Below are 23,451 nucleotides of genomic sequence, written 5' to 3'. Positions count from 1 at the left end.
GCCTTTTTGGCCAGTTTGTTCTGATTTCAGGGATGTCTGAATCGAGAATTTGACTCTACATCCTTGTGGACCCCGTCTATGTCCTTGTGGACCCCCATCTACTTCCCATAGACTCCTTTGTTCTCATCAGACTACTCCATGAAGTCAAAACACCTCATGAGCTACAAAATTGGTCTCAATAGGCCAACCTTTTGGCTTGTGCCCTTGAGAGTGCGACACGGGCTTGGCTCCAGGGAACCCTGTCTAGGTTCCCTCTCAAAGGCTAGCCATTTCACAAGCCAAAAGAGAAAGCAGGCAGTTTTAGAGAACTCTGACAAGTATTTGTGGTCAGTTCCTAATAAGTTACAGCCCCTGCCTCATGAGACTTCTTCCAGGCTTCATTCAAGGACTGGCATCTACCACCAAGGGACAGCTGTTGCTTGCCTTCTCCCAGAGGGGTCACATCTCCACCTATTACCCCCAATGTCGACACCCTTTGCCAGAAGGAAGTAGCCAGAGAGACTCGTTGCCCTTTTTCATAATTATTAAAAGGCTGGAATGTAAGGTCCACCCCCGGGAGGGCTCCATGCAGATGCTCCCCTACCTGTTAGTCTGCGCCCAGGCCCTGAGTTACCTAGCACACCTGGCACACCTGGAGGCAGTTACCTCCTCCTCCGAAGTCACATCCAACCTACCTGGCCATACCTCCCACCCTTTCCTACATATTCCAGCTCAACACAGTCCCTGCTCTTTGCTTTTCTCTCTTACTCTCTTGCTCTTTTCTCTCTTTTTCCCTTCTTCCTTCTCCTCTGTCTCCCCACACCTCCATCTTGTGTGGGCTGGCAGTTTGCTTTTCCCCCAATAAACTCCTTTCTGCCTGAACCATGTGGCAGGTTTCAATTCTGGTGAACCTTATAAAAGTCATGTGTGAATCACCTAGTCTTCCCATCTTCTAAGGAAAAATAAAATACTTAGGTAGAATTTTAAGCACAAGAATAACAGGGATATTTGCCTTAGTTGGAAAAGCTCTTTAGGTGTGGGTTTAATACTGTTATCTTTTTTCCTCTAAAGCAGTGTGTATTCCTCTTGTGCCTTCTTTAAATCCTTCACAGTTAGAGTCTATTTATAAATTTGTGATCTCTGACCGTGCAAATATTCCCTCTATGGTTATGCCAGGTATACTAAATCTGATGAGAAAAAATATTTTATGTAATTTTCTCAGAAATAACACTAAACATTTTTTGTCCTTGGTGAATACTCAGCATGGCTCTGATGGAAGGCCATTTTATAGGGGAATCTATGAATATGACAGCAGCAATAAACAGCTAAGAATAATATATGAGGCATTTGCAAATTACCCCTATGTGCTGTGGTGATTAAGATACTTCTGTGGTTCTTACAGAATATCCTGCAAATTGGGTCTTTAAATATGCAGTGTTTTTGTTGTTGTTGTTCTGTTTTTACAGTTAGTACATTTCATTTCTGAACAAACTATAACTCTACATTTGTTCCTATAAACAGTTTGATTTTATTTTTCTGTGCTGAGAAACTGTTGGTATTTCATTTCCAACTTCTGTTTGCCTATAACTACATAAATGATAGAAATCTGAATGTAAATCAGCATCATTTTAATCATTGGCCTTCAAGACTGGCCATAAAGCTGAGTATCAGCTTGCTGGCGTTTTCATGTGTTCAGGGAAATCTAATAGAATGTGAGTGTTGACAAGGGGTTCTGTGATACCACGAGCTTGCCCATTGTATCTCTGTAGGGATGGGGTGGCAGAGCACTAAATCACTGTAGCTACAGGAAGCATGTGCTGTTGGCTTTGGTTGTTCTCAGCTTACATGAGAGCAATTCAGGCATCTCACATGTGGGTGTCAGGATGCACGCAGAATGCTCACAAGAACACCTCGCACCATGCCTGGTACACAATGTAAGCTCAGAAAACATTTGGTGAAATTGAGAGGAGAAAAGGTCTTCAATTTCTCCCTTACCCTATCATATTGCATTATTGTCTTGGAACTCTTATTTTTTAAGCTGGAAAGTAGTTGCTACATATTTAGAGTGGGGGCTCAGCTGTGCATGCCTTGCAATGGCTACCATGGCCGGGTGGAGAAGAGCACCATGGCCTGGGATGCAGTCCATGCAGCCACCAGGGCTTCCCAGAGCCTCATGTTGATCTACTCTTTCTAAAGTTATAACTACTAATGCATAATAATTGTACATATTAATGGGTTTCACGGTCACATTTCCACACATGCATAGAGTATGCGCTTTGATCTTTAATGTGTCCAGGTTTATTTCAACATGCAGGGGAAAAAAATCTTTGTTGTCCATGTTTAAGATTTTCCACCAGAAAAAAAAATTATCTAGCAAAATTGCTGCTTTAAAAGTTGGCTCATCTTTAGTGTAGGGTTGTTACATAGGGGGCACCTAAGTTACAATATACCTTGGGCAGGTGTAGATTGCCTGTGAGAGGATTAGAGATGCACTGGTGTGAATCCTGCATGGTAAGGAGGGTAGTTTTCTCCATCTCTTTCCCTATAGCTTCTTTACACTATTGAACAAGGCTAGGCTACTCTGTCCATCCTATATACATGCAAAACTTTCATCTACATTCCAGTCAGGGAGAGGACTACTAACTTAGGATCCAAACCAATTTTTTACACAGCCTTAAGGGGTAAATGTAGAACCCGTACCCTGAATCATAAATGTGCTTTATCCTTTGAACCAATTCCAATTGATTTGTTCTGGTTGCCTACAGTGCTGTCTTAAGAAACCATATGTGGTGCATTGGGGCTCCATTGGGAGGAATGCTGGGATTGATTAGCAATGTCTGTTATGGCCTCTGAAGGATAGCTTGCCCAGTATTTGCCATCTTCTGTTTTTAACATGTCCTTAACTCCTCTGTGTTCTCTTCCTGTGTAAAATAAATTTAATTCTAAAAGGTGACTATAAGAATAAGCTGAGAGAGAACAGGTATGTTCCACTTTAAGTAAACCTAGCATGAGAAAATGCAAATTTGCAAAATCTACAAATCTGGAGTCAATTATTTCCATTACAGAAAGACTCCATGAAAGGTTCCTTTAAATAGCGAGCTCCCCTACTGCATTAAAACGATGATTCAATTTACAAAAATTCACTCTGCATGCAACTCTTCAGAACCATGTCTGTGTACTAAGCAAACCACACCTGATTTTTTTTTGTTTTAAGCCACACCTCGGTCATATTCAGGATGGCTGCCACCACGTATCTCTTGTCTCTTGGTAATTCCCATTCTCTTCAGAATTCCCTCTTTACTTCCTCTCCTGGAGTGTTGAGTAGACAGTCTGGGTGGTGATCAACAGCTGCTGGCTCCCACTCTGACAAGACTGCATTTCATTAGTGGGAACTGATTGCTCTGAGCATGTTTATATGTGGGTGTGGTAGTAGAAGTCCATGTACTATGAATGCAGATGCAGAGACACAAAAGTAATTATGTACCTTGCTTGTAGCCTAACCTACATTCATTCTTGCTCTGATCATTATGAATAGAAGGTTCTAGTCACTTACTGGACTTGGCCTTTTGGTAATATCTGCCCTCACTTTCAGTTCCCCATCTTCTTAAGTGTTTGCTTATATGTTCTTTACCTTTGCATCAAAAAGCTTCCCCCAAATCCAGGCCTGATTTCCATTATCCATACATGGAACTCTTCTCTTCCTCTGTATTCTAAAAAGCCCCCAATGGTTTTCTGATTTAGAAAATTAAATGTAACCTGACTCTTGTGGCAAGCTATGAAATTCCCAACTAACAGATGCTCCCATTAAATATGTAACATACCCAACATCTAACGATCTAGCATGAACTCGGTGCCCGTCTCTTCCCATACACTCAAACTCAGGCAGTTTTCCAGTGGGTCCTAAAGCTTGTAGGAATGCCTGTTGGCATGCACACTAGAATTCTTATTGCATTGCAAAGGTAACTTTATCCAGGGAAGAGTACCTGGATGACATGATATCTTCCCTCACTCTGTGCATGGCCACCTTATGCAGAATCATTGACATAACTACTCAGGCACAGGGTATAAGTATTATTTATACTTCATCTATGGTATTTTAAAAACTTCAACAAAAATTTCTTCCTGGGGAGCTGGGGATATGGCCTAGTAGCAAGAGTGCTTGCCTCGTATACATGAGGCCCTGGGTTCAATTCCCCAGCACCACATATACAGAAAACGGCCAGAAGTGGCGCTGTGGCTCAAATGGCAGAGTGCTAGCCTTGAGCAAAAAGAAGCCAGGGACAATGCTCAGTCCCTGAGTCCAAGCCCCAGGACTGCCCCCCCCCCAAAAAAAAAAACAAAAAAAAAAACAAAAACAACAAAAAATTTTCTTCCTGGGATTACTTTTTCACAGACATATATTAATTTTTCTTCCTTCTTTTGGAAAGAAGCAAAATGAAATAGTAATGGCAAATATATCAGTCCCACTCAGATATTTCTTCTGGCCTACACTGATCTCTTTGAGATGAAAGCTCTCAGGCTGGTGAGCTGTCAAGCAGCTCCTTTCCTCCTGTCTTCTCAGACTCACTGGTTTGGGCCAAGGATCCACCATAATATTGGGCTGTAATTGCTGCATATGTGCAGCCATAGATGGCTGCCACCAACATCATGAGACACACGATTCCACATATAACCCCCGTGATGACAACAGTAGCCACAGCATGACGCAGGTTGGCTGGCCTGGGCTTGGGTTTGGCCTCACACTCCAAGGGAACTTGATGTCTCAAGCTGTGGTTGTCAGGAGGCTTTGTGACTTCTCCTCCATAAGCAGAGATAGGCTGCTGATTCTGTGAGTACGTCAGGTCTGGAGAAGGAAGCGCGCAGGGCTGGTACAGCTCATGGGGGATTATAAGAAGATCCTTTCCTTTCCAGGTGTCAGGTGACCCACAGATGACACCATCTGTTACTCCTCCTTCAAAAGACAAAAACAAAGGATAACAGACCTTTGATACGATGGAATGCAAAATCTTAAGCAGATGGAATTTATAAAGTACCTTTTTCTTCCTCTGAAGTCACAGAATTTAACCACCATATTTTATGATTTCAAGATTTCTAAATTGGCTAAATCCTAAAAAATGCCACATGCTAAAGTAGAAATTGGTTATGACCAAGAACTCATTTACATTATATAAATGTAAGGAGAAAACAATGTAACAGCTAACAGGAAAGAGTGTTGGGGGCTACTACTGAGGGTACTGTATGAATCTTAGACAAGAACTCTTTTGTTTCAATTTTCATTGGACATCTAAGAAAGCATAAAACAACTGTCTGTTGTGGAGTGTTATGCATTCATTACAAAGACCCAATGTGTAAGACCAATACTTCATTGATAAAAAATGGAGAGGCCTTTTGAATGTTTTGTGCATGTATCTGAGGATTTGACAATGCTGTTTGTTTAGTTGATGAGATTAAGTATAACTAATATGTTTTCTCAGGTTTCCTTAAGTCTCAAAACATTTGCTACTTTGGATCAAATCTTCTCATGGGTTAGTAAATGCAGTTTCCTTTCCCTACAAGGTGATTTATTTACTCAAGTGCATGGACTTCAGTTTTCCTTGGGAATTTAGGTACTCAGTATCCCTTCTAGAAAGAGCACTGGATTCACATTCTTTACCTACACTTCAGGAAAATAAATACCTCTTACTAAATTTTCTGCCATAAAAAATTCATATTTGTATCTGACTTGACAGTTCACTAAAGACTGTTAGCTAAATCCTCTCACTCTACTAAAACAGGTAATTTATTTTTACAAATTCATATAATTCATGAATGAACAAATCCAGACCCAATCCTAGCCCTCCCTCCCTCAGTCCGAATATTTCCCATCACATTCTCTCTCTCTCTCTCTCTCTCTCTCTCTCTCTCTCTCTCTCTCTCTCTCTCTCTCTCTCTCTCTCTCTCTCTCTCTCTCTCTCCCTCTCTCTCCCTCTCTCAACCACCCCCCTTTTTCCCCTAGAAAGTCCTAGGACCGGAGAGTGATGAGAAAGCCTTCATAAAGCTCTTAGACTGGGCAGGCCCCTGTACCCCCATGACCTGTGGCTCAGGCTCAGTTCTCCTGGGCTGCCATGAACATCTTCCTTAGAACATTTAGGCAGAATTATACACACACACACTCCACCACCCAACCAAGTCATAGTGGACACACACAGGAAGTAAATTGAGAGATTGTACCAGAAAGCTAAATGCAAAGGTCATCACTTGAGTAGTGACACCTGCTTTTATGTAGAACTTCAGAGTTCAGAGGATACTCTCACACACCCATTCTGTCTAGCCCTCTCAAGTCAAGTCCCAAGTGGACTGTAAATAGATAGCATTATCCTGCAGTGCCAGTGCAATCACATGGCCCACACACTCCCAGGCTGGTGGGAGTGGCAAAATTCAACCCTGTGCCCTTTGGACTTCTACTATTTAAAGCTTAGTCACCCACTACCAGCATCTCTTGAGTTCCTTTTGGCTTCCTTTGAGGTAAGAGTCCCAACTCAAGAGCAAGAGATTAAAAAAATTAAAAACTTTCCTGAGCCAGTGTTTTCAATAAAGCAAGAGGTACAAGGTGGCTGCTCCAAGGTGAGCCCAAGGTACCATCCTGCTGTGCTGACATTAAGAACTCTTAACTTTCCAGATCCTTGCAGTCCTCTGTACCTGGGAAGTTTATTGCAAGGAGGAAGGCTAGAGAGACCAAAATAAAGCTCTGTGTAGTAAGTGCATTAATTAACCAAGCCAGGAGACTCCCACCAGAGGACAAAATCTGCCTGCCAGGGGCCAGGCAGTTCCAACAGCTGACTTATTCTTGAAGTGGGGTGGTTTGCTAAACCACTTCAGGTACAGCATTGCAATTCTCCAGCCCCACATTTCTGGCTTTTCAGCATTAGGCTAAGATCCACAACCTTAGGACCCATAGCCTTCTTCACAAAAGAAATTCACAGATTGGTGGTTGGGACACTCTAGCACTGAACCACTTGACCTTTTAAACTCTTTCAGAAAAAAACTAGATTTGAATTTGATTGTGCATATTATTTTGCACAATCCTGGAAAAGATCCTTAACCACAATATTCCTGTGAAGTGGGAGAGGAGACACTAATAAAATTCACTCCCAAAAATTGCCTTGGGGACTCAAGTGGGTAAAGTGTATCAAACATTTAGAACAATACCAAGCCTAAGCTAAGTGTTTCATACTTAACCATGAACATGAAGATGATGTGTTTACATTTGCATAAAGAGGAAGAGTCATGAGAGTTCCTGTTTTTGTAGAGGAAACGTTACTGTGTAAAAACTAAAGCACATATTTGTGTCCTAGACCCACAAAAAGACTAGAATTTCCAATTCTTTGCAGGAACTGCGGCCATAGGGTTGGAAGCAAAACTTGGAGGGCTGGAAATCTTCTGTGTACTGTGTTCTCTTTTGGTAGTGACCTAATGGGCCACATGGAAAAGTGGGTAGTATTACAAGCTAGAAGGAACTTCAGTCTGAATGATTTCAAAGAATGCAAACCTTCTCTCCAAAGCCCTTGGACTCTTGACTTTTGCTACATGTATGACTGAGATCCAGTATCATCTGGTGTATTAAATCAGCCTGCCCTAATACCTTTAATGTTTGCATTGGTTTATCAAGTTATTGACTAGCATCTGCTCCTTTATTTTATGCAATACATCCATAATCAGACAGCCTGTCTTCAGGTTTAGCATCTATTTGAGGATATTTTTTTCAAGTTATTGTATGACATCCAGATCCTGTTACTCCCAAATTGATTTCATTTTCCCCTGACAAGCAGCTATTATCTGTGCTCTGGCAGTTCTGCCATGAGGAGAGGGTGATCTGCAGCACCCAGTCCCAGGATCAGGATGGGTCTTAATACTGTCAGTCTCCATCCAGTGACATTGAATGTTAGTGAAAGGCATTAATTTGGCCAAAGACCACTGGCAAGTTTGTGGCTGAACAGGAGAATGGTGTCCTATCCCACATAGCTTCTAATGTCCTGGGCCTGGGAATGATTTTTTTTTTAACATCAAGAAATGTTCTTTGAAAAGTCTCTTTCTGTGTTGGTCTGGTTTATGACTAAAATTTAATCCAGAACATAATATCTGAAGCTGCTTCACCTCCAGATGCAATTGGTTTTATTCACAACCTCCTATCAGAAAGACATTGCTGCTGTTGTTGGTTAACTTGCACATCGTTGGCTGGTTAGTGAAACATTATTTGCTATTATGTTGTTGAGAAGCTCTGTTCATGTCTGCAGCTCTCATGTCTTCCAGAGCTCAAATATACAACAACCAATGCATCTCTCCCAGGCTACCTAATGGTAACTCCAATGTGCCCCCATACTGAATTTGTGAGTGCTTCCCCCACATACTCTGTCTGATAAAGGTATCACCGTTTATTCCATATCCCTGAAAGACTAAATAAAATGGAATTCCTCATTCCAGCCCATTAGCCTTTTCTGTCAGCTTAATTTTCCAAATATTTCCCAAAGTCGATCACTTCTCACCACCCCAGTGTACGCCATCATCAACTCATCCTTAGCTGACTAAAATGACCTTCTCCAACATTCTGTCTCTTATCCTACAATTCTGATTTGCTTTCCTAGCAGTTACCCCATTGACCTCTTATTGTAATCATGTCATACTGTTCCTCATCTCATTTAGAGTACAACCCAGATACCTGTACCTGCTCTGTACCTGCCATGTGGTCTTATCCCTGACTACTTGGGTTGTCTGATCTGTGACCACTCCCTCACTGCGTTCCTCTGATGCAATGTCTCTTGTCCTTTACCAAGCCAAGCTACTTTATTCACTAGGACCTTAGAACTTGCTGTCATTTTTCCTCAGTTATCTCTTGGATCATTTCTCCTTATTTCTCTGACTATGCTCACTAATGTCACCTCCTAGGAGAGATCATCCATTCTAAAACAGGGCCTTTTTTTTCATCTCATTCTCTATACTTCGGTATATTCTCATTGTTTTCATAGCTCTGCTGTCTGAAGACATATCTTTATTTCCATATTTAACAGTTATTGCTAGAACTCCAAGGCAACCTTCATTACAAGAAGGATTTTCTTATTGACCACACTTTTCTCAACACTAGGAATAGTACCTGGCATATCAAAGGCACTCTCTTTGATGAATAAATGAATGATGCTCAGAGTAGTACAATGTTGTTCCTGAAGAACATTGGGCCAAGGCCCAAAAGCCATGCTTTCTATTGTCATCTGTGTTTCTATTGTGTGATCTTGAGCAAGTCATGAATATATTGGGCCAACATTTCACATTCAAACCTGGGGTTACCAAACTTTTCTCTAAAGGGCCACATAGTAAATATAATAACCTGTAGATCTCTATCACAACTATTCAAACATTATAGAGTTTTTTTTGGCCAGTCCTGGGCCTTGGACTCAGGGCCTGAGCACTGTCCCTGGCTTCCTTTTTGCTCAAGGCTAGCACTCTGCCACTTGAGCCACAGCGCCACTTCTGGCCGTTTTCTGTATATGTGGTGCTGGGGAATCGAACCCAGGGCCTCATGTATACGAGGCAAGCTCTCTCGCCACTAGGCCATATCCCCAGCCACAGCCACTTAGTTTTTAATGAATAGGCATGGCTGTGATATAGCTATACCTTTTTATAAAATAATTTTTACAAAACAGTGTCTGGATTTGGCCTAGTGCTCAAGTTTTCTAGACCATGGATGATACCCAGAGTCTTGCATTTTTAATATTCGGACACTCTTGTTTTTCTTGTGAAAGAAATAGTAACTACGCTACCCAATTTTAATAACATCAGCATTTGCCATACAAAAGGGAATATCTCAAGGAAGATTTCTAGCTGTGAAATGAGTAGAAGCAGACAAAAGGAGAAATTATAGTCATGTCCCTGACTGGAAGTTAGGCTTTGGAGTTAGGCTTTTTACTCCGTGAGCAACTGAAATTCCTTCTTCTTAAGGACACAGTTCCCTAGATAACTGACTTCATGTTCTGTTCCTGCAGCAAGCTATGTCTCTATGCACCAGATTTGTAGACGTAGACAGCCTGCCCATAACCATGTGCCTGTATTGATCATTTTATATGGCCTATGAATTATGTTATAAATATACAAATGGCCTTCGGCAGGAAAAAAAATGGATCCCCAACACCTGCATGGCACATTCACCTCTTTGGCTGCCCCACAAAATGGCATGGTTGAGAGAAAGCTTAAAACTTCCCTTTCCTTCTGCTTGCTGTGCTTCTTGGTGCAGAGAACAAAAGAGGGCCATGCTAGGCTGGTACTGACCTTCATAGATAAATTTCTCCAGCCAGAGTTTCAGACCCAGCAAGTGGCAATTGCATTTCCAGGTGTTGTCCTTGAGAAGTAACTGCTTCACTCTAGGCATGAATTCCAGGAGCTCCCGATCCAAATGTTGAAGCTGGTTTTGTTGCACTGCAAGCATGGTTAGGTTCTCCCAGGGCTTGCCCAGGGATACAGGAAGATGGCTTATGTTGTTGAATGACAAATCCAGCTCCCTCAACTGAGGGAGTGCTTGGAAAAGTCTGTTTTCCAGAGAAAGCAAGGAGTTCTGAGTTAGGTTTAAAACTTGCAAGTGATGAAGGCCACTGAAAGCTTCAGGGGCCAGACTTGAAAGGGAATTGTTGGACAAATCTAGGATTCTGAGTTGTGATACTGACGTAAATGCAAGAGCTGGAAGCTGGTGGATCTGGTTATCCTGTAAGTGCAGGATTAGTGTCTGAGGAGGCAGATTAGGAGGGATTTCAGCTAGTCCTTGGTGGCTACAGTCCACAGAGTTTGAGGATGGGTGACAGAAGCACTTCTCTGGGCAGTTATCTACTCCCTGGAGCAGGAAAGTCATGCTGGAAAATAGCAGCAGCAAACCTAGGACAGAGAGGTTTAAGGAGCTGATATATTGAGGAGACATCAATATCTTTTTCCTTCCTCCCCCCCCACCGCCCCCCAAACCCTTTGAATTCATAGGCAAGCTAATTCTGAGCAGGTAATACCTTTTTCCACCTGCTTTATTTATCTTTTTAAAGAAAAAACAGAATGGACTGAGAGAGTATATCTGTTCCAGTAACTGTTATAAAATTCTGTGCTAGCTGCTGTCAGCAGCCTTGGAAAGGATCCTCCCATGGTGTCTCAGTAATCAGATAGTGGAAGGCTTAACAATATCAGCTAAAAGGACAATAAAAGGTCTTTCAGAAGCTCTTTGTAGGGTACAGCTGAATTATGTGGATCCTAACATGTAGGAGAATGGCAGAGATTTTAGGTATTTACATTTTCATCAAATATTTTCCAGAGACCATGGCTCATTAGAGTTTTCTGTGATGGTAGGAATGTTCTTCTATCTGCTGTCTAATATGAGAGTCCTAGCCATGACTAGCTACCAACTCCTGAAATGTGACAGCTACAAACAGGGGACTGAGTTAAATTAATGTACATTTAAATGTCCACATGTGGCTACAGGTTATTGCATTGGCTATAGGACAAGTGTTATAAACTAGTGTCTGACCTAGCTATATAATTGATGTCTATGCTATGAATGATGATTCTATTCCTTTCAACTCAGGACAGTTTAAAAGTACAGAAAAATATTAAGAATAAGATAATAACATGAAGAACAAAGCTTAAATCTATATTTCTAATATTCTGCTAAAGCATGTTTGATAGAATTGTTTCTTTTTCTTACACTAACTCACACATTGCCTGAATAGCAGTCTGGGTTTCTGATAATTTGGAATTTTCATGCATGATTGACAGTATTAATGTTTTATGCCAATATAAATGTTAAGTTTTCAATCAAAAGTTCTAAATACATTAATGTTCTGCCTCTTTGCACAGATATGAGGAGATAAGAAGAATTATGCTGTTTGTGAAATTGTTTTGGACAAACAAACTACTTTCCTTTTATAAAAACTCCTTGTAAAAAGAAAGTTTAGGTATTTTTTACTTCTTTTCTAAAAACAATTCAAATAATATCTACAACATTTTAAAAAGATAATAAACTTTCACATTCTTAAAACAGTGTTCCAGCCATCCACGTGATATCATACTCCCTTCATTTTTCTTTTCAATAAAAGGCCAATGTATTTGTGATTCAGCTCAACTCTCTTTGATTAGTCCCCCTCTGGCCTCCCCCCTTTTATTTCACCATAAATCCCCTTACCTCTGTACTTGTGATTTATCTCTCCAGACATGCTAAGAACAATAGTTATAAGACAGCAATAAATAATACTCATGTAGCATGTGTTCTCATATATATGTACACATACTATATATATGTACACATACATCTACATACACACATATATATACATGTACACACATCCTCAGAACTGTATAAACATAGTTATATTTTCATCTTAGAGGAGAGGAAAGTAAGGCACAGAGAAACTAAATTACTTACCTGTGTTACATAAATAGTACAGCCAGGATTTGAATCCCCACAGTGTGCTTCCAGAGCCATAAGTACACATACACACACATATGCACACACATACATACAGATTTGCCTAGAGATTTTTGGAAAAATCTTAATAAGTATAATCATCATGTCTCATTCTCAGTGTGTCTTATTAAAACTCATTTATCTACACAGCCACAAGAAAATTCATTTTCCCTTTGAACTACTAGACTATTGCATGGTGATACCATGTCAAACTGATATTTATTTATCTTACATTTGAGCTACTGTGTTTTTTCTTCTTCACTACATAGGATAGAGCTAAAAATATTTTTGTACAAGCTCCTTGGCTGAGTTGGAGAAAGTTCTTGCAATTGAATGTGGTCTTCTTGTAAGTCTTAGATGGAGATATCCTAGATACTGCCAAAACACCCTTACAAAGTTGCTTTTCTCTCCTTTCTTTTTACTTGAGCTTGAATGTCAAAACATGTAAACATCTGTCAAGGACATTTTGTTAGATTGGTAGAAAAATCACAAGACCAAGTAGTGATATTCAAAACTCAAAATAGCAATTTACTCATGAAGAAGTTTTGAGGGCAGTTGTTTGGAGGAATCTATATAGACTGCCCTGGATCTCATTCTGCCCTTATTCCTGGACTTCTAGTTGATGGTGCCATTGGGCCAGGAGACAGACGTAAGCGAAGCCTTCCCAATGAGATGCTCCTCAATTTAATTTAGCTCAAGGACAGCACAGTCCTCTCCTTCTTTCTGAAATAGAAGAGGACAGTCCTCATTTTTCCCCTATTTATTTCACAAATATCTAAATGACTCCTTCAACCCCAAAACATCTTCCCATTCAAAATGAACTGTCCCCCCTTTACTTTAGACATGGTGCTCACACATCTATTAGTTGGAGGAAATCAATTCTTATACCAGACAATGTGTCCTCCATAGACTCCTCTCTAATCTAGTAACAACAAACCTATCTGAGATTTGAGCTCCTTTTCTCATGCTTTCTTTGCTTTCTTCCCTAACCCAAGGGCAATAGTATATAAACTCCAGCTCCAAATACCATATCTACGAAACGGCCTGTGATGCCACATATTCACATCAGGGCTACATACATCTGTCTCCAGCTCCTTCCACTGCACCCAGCATGGAACACGTAAACCTTCCCATCCAGAAATATTTTTTACATTTGTCTGAGCTTTTCAGAAAAACAGCTTGAAAATAGATTTCCCAGGGATACCTCTGAGGGAGTCCCTCCCTCTCTTTTGTGAGCAACTTCAGTAAGGAGAGAGAGAATTCATCCCTGCTCACCTTTCATGGCTGATTTTCCACAAGCAAGCATCTTGGTTGAACACGTAGCCCACCCTTATTAAATTCGCAGATCAACAAACTGAGGACATGGCAAACTTTTCATTTGCTTTCTGTGAATCTTGCTTGGCCTTTCCTTTGATGCAGAAAACAGTTGTGGATTTTAGTAGACCACTTATTTAAGCAGCCGGTCCCCTCGTCTCCATCTGGCTTGGGTCAGTTTCCATAAGAAGATCTTTTGATTGTGTCTCGCTTCTTTCTTAGAGTGTCAGCCTCCCTGAGATCATTCCTGCCTTTCCCATTCAGACAGCAAACCACATAAAGAATGTTTGTCAGACCTTGGGGAACAGCTGTAGCATTCAAACATGACCCCGATGGCTCGGCCTTTTTGATTATTTAATCTGCTTGAAGTCCAGGGCACCAAAATAAAACAGCCTTCTTAATCCGGTCGTGCCTTCTGCATTCTGTTGACTTATTAACCGTGCTCTGTCAACCCTCACTGGGTGGGGGACGCGCAACACAGCTCCTCAGTCTGGGGGTCTAGCAACAGAGCCAACAGAGTGTGTAATATGAGGACAAATTGGCCTGCTGGAGGCTGACACGGTTTCCACAGTGCACGTCTTTGGTCATCCAGGGCTTATTCAGCCAACATCCGTGGGGATTAGCTGTGTTGACAGGGTCTTGATGCCTTGAAATCCATAGCCATGGTTTCTTTTAGTGAACATCACAACCCCTTCTCCCTGGTGCCACAGATACTTCTCAGCTGCTTGCTTGCTCATCCCTCCCTCTATTCCCTAGTCAAATTGATCTTTAGGTGAATATGACTACGGAATACTTCTCAATCTAGCATCATTTTCCCAATGCTCAGGTTCAGACTCCTTGACTCATTTTTCACTATAAAACAATAAAGCTTCTCCTTCCAACCCTCTCCACTGTGAGCACTGGGCACCAATGAACTGTGACTATGCTCTAATTGAAGTTGCTAGAAATTTTCCCACCAGAGACTGGAACCATCTCTTTGAACATGCAAATCCCCCGTCCTTTACTGAAATGAGGTTTCAGTACCTAAAGTGGCCTTTCTACAATACTCCAGCATGTCCCACATCCTTGGCAAGCACATGGCAGGTCCAGGAAGTATGACTGGGCAGCTGGTCAAGTATGGGTTTTGAATTCCACTTGCGTACATGGAGCCTCATATCACATATGTGGATAATGGCAGTTCTTCTTTTATAAGATGGTATCCATGATTAAATAAAGAAATACTTGCCATGACCCCTACTGTCTTTATGGATGTTCACATTTCCCAATGAGAATGCTTCCAAGACTTGAACATCACAGATAAACAAGGGAAAGCTAGGTGCAGGTAACAAAGTAGGTCAGGTGATAAAGAACCATTTAAATTGTACTAACAGCTGGGAATATGGCCTAGTAAGAAGAGTGCTTGCCTTGTATACATGAAGCCCTAGGTTCAATTCCTCAGCACCACATATATAGAAAAGGCCTGAAGTGGCACTGTGGCTCAAGTGACAGAGTGCTAGCCTTGAGCAAAAAGAAGCCAGGGACAGTGCTCAGGACCTAAGTTCAAGCTCCAGGACTGGCAAAAAAAAAAAAAAAAAAGTTAAATTGTACTAACAGCTAAACGGTCCCTTCTTGCCCTTCTACTTAGCTGTTTCAGGTACACATAATTTAATAATAGCAATCATTCTTGATATATGTCTATATTATGCATCATCCAGTCAGTATTACCTTGTGACATTACAAAACCTGTGAATTTAGTTCCTCTAAGAACTAGAAAATTACATATCTACCTCTGTCTCTATGTTTCTCTCTTTCCCAGTGTTCAATAAACATTTTTTGTAGAGGGTCAGTTAGTACTTCAGACACTGAGAACCATTTGGTCTCTGTTATAACTATTCAACTGTGCTGATGTATAAAAACAGCCAGAGATATTGTGCATGAATGTGTATCCCTGTGCTACACTAGAACTTTATTGACAAGAACAGACAGAGGGCTAGATCTGCCCACAGGCTACAGTTTGCAATCCCTGTGAACCCCACCATCTAGGAAGCTGTCGCTGTTCCATTATGCTGCCTGTCACCTGCCTCCAACTCCCACCTCTCCGTCAGATAAATCCACTGTCTGGTCATTCTAGTGAAATATCATGAGGCAGCCTAAAAAGTACCATGCATACCAATTTAGGGAGCTTGGGCAGACAGGAACCCTGAGAGTTTCTTTGAATTACAGTGAACGTATTTTAGCTGTATTTTGCAAGACCCATCTAGAGTCTATCTGTTGGACTCGAGATTTGAAAAATAGAAATATATTCATTGACAACACACTTGAGTATGGGAAGCCAGGATACATGCAGGGAACTGTAGGGGATCAAGGATACCTTCAGATACAGCCAGCAGATGTGACTAATTAGAAGATAACTCTTTTAGATGCTTGTACCTTAATGCTTGGTGGTCATGGGCAAATCACTGGCTCTCTGAGCCTGGCTTCCAATCAGTAGACTGCAGGGAGAACAAAGTGCTATGTGTTCAGTGTGTCTGGTCTGGTAGAGCAAATGACTAAAAGTGATAGTTCATATTAGCAGTGTGCATTCTTAGACCCCAAAGAATCTGAGCTAGCTTCTCCCACCTAAAACATGAACTCTTCAGGAACACAAATAGAACTCTTACAATGGATGGTTCCTGGGAGCAGCTGCTTACTACCCCAAGGGGCTATTTTCAGTTTTATTTGTTCCTGCTGACTCTAAAAGAAGCAGTTAAAAGATGGGCAGAGCACACGTGGACTGGGAGGCCCGGGGGCACATAGAAGGACTCTGGATGCTGAGGCTGATTGATTTATTCCATCTGACCCCAGCCAAGAGAACAAAGGGAGAGTGCGTGACCCGCATGCTAATGCTGGCTGTGCCTTCCTTTTTCTGTCAGAGGAGCCAGGTCCAAGAGGTGGCAGGACAACTGTGCATGCCAAGAGCAGCCCAGGGCGGATGCTGAATGTCTGCTTAGGGAAAATCCTCTCCCTAGTAGGAGGCTTGCCCAGTGAGGGGCTTCTGGCACAAGACAAGAGTTCCCAAAGTTTCTCCAAGAGGAGCTAACTTCAGGTTCACCTCAGAGAAATATCCTGCTTCTTGTCACACCAAGTTTTGAAACACTCCCTACCTAACAAGACATTCCCTTGCCCATTTAAAATAGTATACATTGGTATACTTACCATGTAACTTTCCACTGAAAGTAATCAACAACCATTATTAACTCTTAAAATTGTAATGTTTTGAAGCCCAACAGATAACAGCTCTTTCTTCTGGGCAGTGTTACCCATTTATTTAAGAAAACTAAAGTAGTATTGAATGTATTCAACTGGGAGGAGATTTATAATAAATTATTAGGTGAAACAAACCAATTTGAACAGGAACATATATTATATAATCCTATTTGTTTTGCCTCCAAAAAAAGTTAAATGTGGAGGAATTAACCTTACCAATGTGTTTTTGTTTGTCTAAAGATGCGGTAAATGAAGAGGGAAGTCACTGAGCTCAAAGAGCTGATTATTAACTTTTCTACTTGTACCTCTGCATATGTTTAACTTGCCACAACCAACACATTTTATATCTGTAATTTAAAAATGTATGAAGGGTAAGAACTGCCTTTTGTTAAGTGCAGAGAGAATCATCTATCACCCATTGGATTATTGAAATAGCTTCTCCTCCAGTGGCTGAGTTTTGTGAAAATATAGCATGCCTAGAGTTCTCCTCTGCTCACTCTAAGCGGATTATCTCCAGAACTAGCATTTGTTTGTCTGCATTTGTTTGTCTCTGCATGCCATAAGACCTATAACAAATGTGGGCTTTTCTTCCAGGTTTAATATCTGCTTCAGTAAAATCATGACAAAGAACTTCTCTATTCCTGTCCCTGGGTGCCCATCCAGAGCTTGTGCTGGGTTGATTTGAAACTGAAGGAAGGCGGCCAGGCCTAGTGACAGCCGTGTGTGTGTGTGTGTGTGTGTGTGTGTGTGTGTGTGTGTGTGTGTCAGGGGTGGGGGGTGGAGAAGGGGCGGGGTTTGCCCTGAGCATCACAGATCTATGCAGCAATTTTATCTGGCTATGAAAAAAAGTTTAGCATTTGGAACCATGTTGATAATGGTGAAAATATTTCACTGGGTTTTGTGGTTGGCTAAATGTATCTAGTTATAAAGTGTATACAAACTATGTAAAAGGCTTCAATATTGTTTTCTCCCTTCCTTCCTTTTTTCCTCCTTCCTCCCTGTTCTCTCCCCTTTTCCTCTTTATCTCCCTCTTCATCCTCTTTCCCTCTGTAGGTCCACCTGGGAAAATGGTTCCTTCTCTTCAAGTGATGCTGCACAAAGACCCTCCCACCCCCATTGTTTTCCATGATGGTCCCCACGTAGCATGTCCTTCCCTAGAAGTCTTCCTCCAGCACCTGCCTAATCCAGGTGACTGGCACACCTGGGATCAGTGGGAAATTCCCCCAGGTGTGGAAGTCACTTCCCTCCCTCTGAGGTCATATCGTAGACCTGGGGGCAGGGGTATCAGGCTATCACAGCTCCTTCAGAGGTTGCCCCTGCTCTGAGGTCAAGTCCACATCCCATCAGCCCTGGCCATGCCTCCTCCCTGCCTCTCCCTACCTGAATTCCAGCCTCCCTAAGTAGTCTCTACATAGCTATACTTGTGTGGCCTGGCAGTTCAGATAACTCTAGTATAACTCCCTCCTGCAGGATCCAGTGGCAGTCTCCTTTTGACCCAACCTTACACTCTCCTCTGTTTTCAGCTTCTCCTCACCCTCATCCCAACCCCTTGCCTTACTCTATGAAAAAGCCAGAGAATTCATATTACATTTTAAAATTTCAACCATTTATGTAGGACATACGATGGCCCAGACCTTGCTATAGATTCGTATTGCTTAAAATTTTGCTAGCTAGTGTAATAAACCCACAAATCTCAGTGGCCTAACACAACAACAGCTGATCCATGGTGCTGTCAAGTGAAATTTCAGGTTGGTGGAGGAGTGGGCTCCACGAAGTCATTCAGAGACTTGGGCTTCTTCCTTCCAGTGCTTCATGGTTCTCACAGGCCACTGCTGTCAGTTGGCTGAGGAGGAAAGAAAAATAAAAATGAGACATGAGCCACTCCTGGCAAAATTTCCTATTATATGCCATTGGCCAGAAGGAATCACATGACTAGCTGCAAAGGAGACTGGGAACCATAATTTATTTATGTTCTTTGGGAAAAAAGGACACATCAGTATCAGAGATCAATAGCAGTCTGGCTCTGCATTTTATTTGCGATATTTCACTTGACAGTGACAAGTTTCTAAAATTCTGGTGCCATTTTTCTACAATATGCACACAGTAGATTCATTATTTAAGTGTTGAATGAATGAGAGTGCTATTCTTACTTTTGGTATGGATCACAAAAATGAGACACAGAAGTTAAGTCACTTGTCTCAGGTCTTCAGCATGGTTAAAGCATGGATTGTGAGTACCTATGTTTTGCACAGTATCAGAGAACCTATATAGTTTTACTTACATGCATTAAGGTCTTTTTTTTTGTGGCAGTGCTGGGGATTGAACTAAGTGTCTCATGCTTGATAGGCAAGTAATTTACTGCTTGAGCCACACATTAGATCCTTTTGTATTTAGCTTATTTTTCAGACAAGGTCTTGAACTTTGGCCTAGCCTTGTACAGTGATCCCCTACGTCTGCTGAGCATTACAGGTGTGCACTACCACACTCAGCCCCTTAAGGTCTTTATACTTATATGTATATATTTATTTATATTATACTTATATATACATATATGTGTACATACACACGTACATGCACACACACGACACTTCTTTTGCCAATAAGCTGCGTTTAATTATCTGCAAATTCTTACTTAGGAAATGAGGAGCCAGTCACTTTTGGGTCATTCATTGTAGACTCAAGAGTGCCATATGTTTTGCCTAATGAAAAGGTAGGAAGCACATATGCAGTCCCTTGCCTTTTCTTGCTCTTTTAATAAGGTGAAAATATGGGTAAAAATGTAATTTAAACTCCTTTTAGCAAGTTGTAAGTCATTTGATAAAATAGTGGACTTGGGGGACCAAAATAAAATCAGGGGAGTGTGATGGGTAAGAAACACATGCCACCATCTTCCTTAAAGCTAAGGAAGGCAGTGGTCAGGTTATTTGTAATTGCTTTTAAACAACTGCTTATCTACAGAGCCTAGGCCCGAACTAGGTGCTGCAGGAACTAGGATGTTAGGAACTAGGAACCAGAATGCTATGTTTTAGCATGCTGGCTCTTGACCTTCGAAGATCTAATGGGTTTATAGGGTGCTAGTTGCACTTATTTATTACATCATGGTTGATGCTGATCTTCCCATCCCCTTGAACCTGCTTCCCATATAAAGCCTACATGCCATATTTGAATGAAGTGGACTTCTCTAACCCTATCCAGTTCTTAAAGGAACCAGTTCTCAGGAAGTCCTGCTGTGGTCCTTCCAAAGGCAGCAGAGGCCAAACCAGATTAAAAAAAAATTTTTTTGGGGGGGGGGGGGAGACATCCTCTGTGCACTGTCAGGGTCAGAGAAAACACATGTTTCCTCCACTGCCCCTCCAGCCACAGTCTCCCATCACTTTTCCTGTACACAAGATGTCTGTGGAAGGAAAGATGCAGTTCAGATAAGTCTGATTAAAGGTAATTAGTGGGCTCATGTGGCTGGTGCAGTAAACATAGGCAGATGCTGTGGACATCAAGTTAATGAAAGAAACAAAAGGTTTAAGAAACATGGCAGCATGGAAAGGCCTGGCCCGGGCCTCACATTGACACGTTGTTTTACTTAGATCTTCTGATCGGCTACTTTTGTCCCTGCCCCAAGCATATAAATTGGAATCAAATTTGTGTTCATATTTGATTGTTTACTCATGTTACACATAAAATGAGTGCTTTATGTTCTTCTTGATGAATTTTTATTGGCTTTTTTTTAACTTTTATTACAATATGATAGTCTCATTTCTGTAATAGATTACAATGTATGTTTCACATTGTTAAGTTATAGCTTAGCATATGCACATTGTGATATAATAATAAATCTATGTCTTTTTTCTTTTTAAGATTTACTGTCCCTTAGCTTTTAGATACACATAGTTGAAAATGTTCTGGAATAAAACAGTTGTCCCGAAGATTATACCTTGCAACATAACAATTACACATCTTGAACTTTTGCTATTTCAGTTTCATCTCCCTTACAGCTCCATTTCAGAACAGTACCTTTATTAAATCCCTGGAACCCTGAATAAAATCATCTAGGCTCTAATGCTGCCTGTGTGACAGTGAATGAGTTATCTAACATCTCTGGTCTCCAATCTCATCATCTGGACCCAACTTGCAGATTTGTGGGAAAGGTTAAACGATTATTTAAAAAATCCAAAAAAGCATACCTTTGCATGTAGCAATGTACATTAGCTAGAGTCTTCTCTATTGTGTCCGTATGGCATACTAAGTAAAGCTTTAGGATCTATTTGTCTACTTGCATGGATGTTCTTGGATAAGAGAAAATTCAAAGCAAAGGAACATTTTGCCTGCAGACAAAGCTCACTCAGTGAAGTGTGATTGCCTAGAAGCAGTTGCAAATCTCCCTAGTTTGTGCTCTACCAAGTTCTGCCTGTCATCAAAGTAGCTCTACAAACAAAGAAGGGCTGATGTTAGTGTCATGCAAATAAAACTTTCCTTTGAGACCTTTGTAGGCAAATAAAGGCCCTGCTTCTACCCAGGTTCAGGAAGGTCAGCTTCTCATTCTCATGCATTCACTAGCAGAGTTCTTGCCTTTCCTTTAATTCTAGAATTCCATACTGGACCACCTACTCTAAGCTCCTGCTGTTATTTGTTAAGGTTTCTCTGCTGATCTTGATCTCTCCCCAGTCAGGTCCTTGGTTGGTAGGAGGCCCTCTTCCCCATCCCCCATATAATTAGAGAGAGCATGTAGTCATCTCCCCAGGGCTGTTTAGCTTTCATCATGAAGCATGACTATCGGAGCTTGGAGGTTGATAGGAGTGGAAACATTTGTGTTCAACAAGCAGGCTCCTTCAAGTGTTGTCAACATTTCATTTGTGATTCTAATGAGGTCTCCCAGGAGAAAATAAACTCATGTATGCCCTCCCCACTACAGCTGATGTTTATAAGTTTCTGCCCATGGCCTCTAGTTGCTCCTACCAGCAAGGCATTTCAAATACAGTTGTTGTTGTTGTTGCTGTTGGTGGTGGTGGTGGTGGTGGTGGTGGTGTGTGTGTGTGTGTGTGTGTGTGTGTGTGTATGTTGAAAAGATGAGATATTATTAGATCCACTAAGACATTCCTTTTTTTTTTTTTTTTTTTGCCAGTCCTGGGGCTTGGACTCAGATCCTGAGCACTGTCCCTGGCTTCTTTTTGCTCAAGGTTAGCACTCTGCCACTTGAGCCACAGCGCCACTTCTGGCCATTTTCTGTATATGTGGTGCTGGGGAATCGAACCCAGGGCCTCATGTATATGAGGCAAGCACTCTTGCCACTAGGCCATATCCCCAGCCCCCCACTAAGACATTCCTGAGCATGAACAATGTTGATACTTCCTAGTAATTGATCTCTGTACTTACCTGTGTTCTATATGTGTCTGGAAGGTGAAAGCATCCTTATATGAAAATCAGCTGGATTTTCATTGTGGATTTCCATATTGTAGATTGTTTCTTTGTTGAAAGAGCATCTCCTGAGTGTTTCTGACCTGCTAAGTTCCATCTTTAGGAATATATGGGCTTCAGAACAAGACACAGCAAAACAAATTAATAGTCCAGATTATCTCAACAATATAGAAATAATAGTCATTGTAGAACCATAAATATATGAAAATTTATAGCCATAAAATGTACCAAGAAGAGAGGTCCATGGAACTGTAATAATACATAATCAGGAAATCTTAGATGGACATTTAGAGTAGTCATCCCTTTGGATGTAATACTCAAGCTGAACTCTGAAGAATGAGCTAGAATTTACTGTAGGGAGGGGAAAGAACAATGTCATGCCAGAGAAAGATATGGCATTAGGCTTCCAAAAATCTGGAAGTGGACCTATGGATCAAGTGGTAGAGTGCTAGCCTTGAAATATAAAGCTCAAGGACAGTGCCCTGGCCCTAAGTCCAAATCCCAAGGCTAGCAGAAAAAAGAAAGAAAAGATACAAAAGAAAACTTTGCTTCACTCACAAGAATGTTGCCAGTACCTTGAGAGGTACATATGACTGACACTGTATAACTACAGGGATACTGCTGTCTGGATAGTTTGTGGAGGAGGGAGAGATGGTGATTTGGCAAACCTTACAGAACCTCATTACAAATCTATCAGACTTGAGCATTCCATACCGTTGGTGTACTTCCACAGCTGAACAGGGAGCTATCCTCTCTGGTATACTAGTGCTTGAGTTTAGTGTGGGCCGAAGAACAGACAGCCCCAATTGGCAGAGATGGTGCCAGCGGAGTAGAACTTTCCCTCCCATGAAAACTGCATATGCTAATGTGGATTTGATACCCAACAGAAGCAACCGTTGAGGTGTGTTGTGGCCTCACTCATCATTCCTATGGGGCCAAACAGGCCTCAGAATTCTTTCCATTGTAACACTTGAGGCAGACAGCATTAGATATCCCCATGTATCATGCTAACATGGCCTCAGTGTTCATTCCTGAACTCTACTCTTACAACTTGCAAACTT

At 41.4% G+C, this 23,451-nt stretch overlaps 2 protein-coding genes across 2 annotated transcripts in view; one reads left to right on the top strand and one right to left on the bottom strand.

Moving 5' to 3' along the window:
• Positions 1-23,451, top strand: part of Cacna2d3 (calcium voltage-gated channel auxiliary subunit alpha2delta 3) — a 929,381-nt gene that overhangs the window by 772,080 nt on the left and 133,850 nt on the right. The gene's annotated exons all lie outside the window — the stretch shown is intronic.
• Positions 4,370-14,834, bottom strand: Lrtm1 (leucine rich repeats and transmembrane domains 1). Its single transcript, XM_048355813.1, has 3 exons — positions 13,718-14,834; positions 10,276-10,872; positions 4,370-4,930 (listed from the first exon to the last, which is right to left on the bottom strand). The coding sequence occupies exons 1-3, from the start codon at positions 13,746-13,748 to the stop codon at positions 4,494-4,496; spliced, it is 1,065 nt and encodes a 354-aa protein (XP_048211770.1). The 5' UTR covers positions 13,749-14,834; the 3' UTR covers positions 4,370-4,493.

This window comes from Perognathus longimembris, chromosome 10, assembly GCF_023159225.1.
Source record: "Perognathus longimembris pacificus isolate PPM17 chromosome 10, ASM2315922v1, whole genome shotgun sequence".
NCBI lineage: Eukaryota > Metazoa > Chordata > Mammalia > Rodentia > Heteromyidae > Perognathus > Perognathus longimembris.
The sequence above is the reverse complement of the archived record's forward strand: the minus strand, read 5'-3'. Positions and strand labels throughout refer to the sequence as shown.

Bases quoted from the DNA above. Each gene is read 5' to 3' on its own strand.
- Lrtm1 (XM_048355813.1), bottom strand. From the start codon at position 13,748: ATGCTTGCTTGTGGAAAATCAGCCATGAAAG. The intron at 10,873-13,717 runs GTGAGCAGGGAT...TCTCTGTCCTAG, and splicing joins TGGAAAATCAGCCATGAAAG to GTTTGCTGCTGCTATTTTCC. The intron at 4,931-10,275 runs GTCAGTACCAGC...TGTCTTTTGAAG, and splicing joins GGAGAAATTTATCTATGAAG to GAGGAGTAACAGATGGTGTC.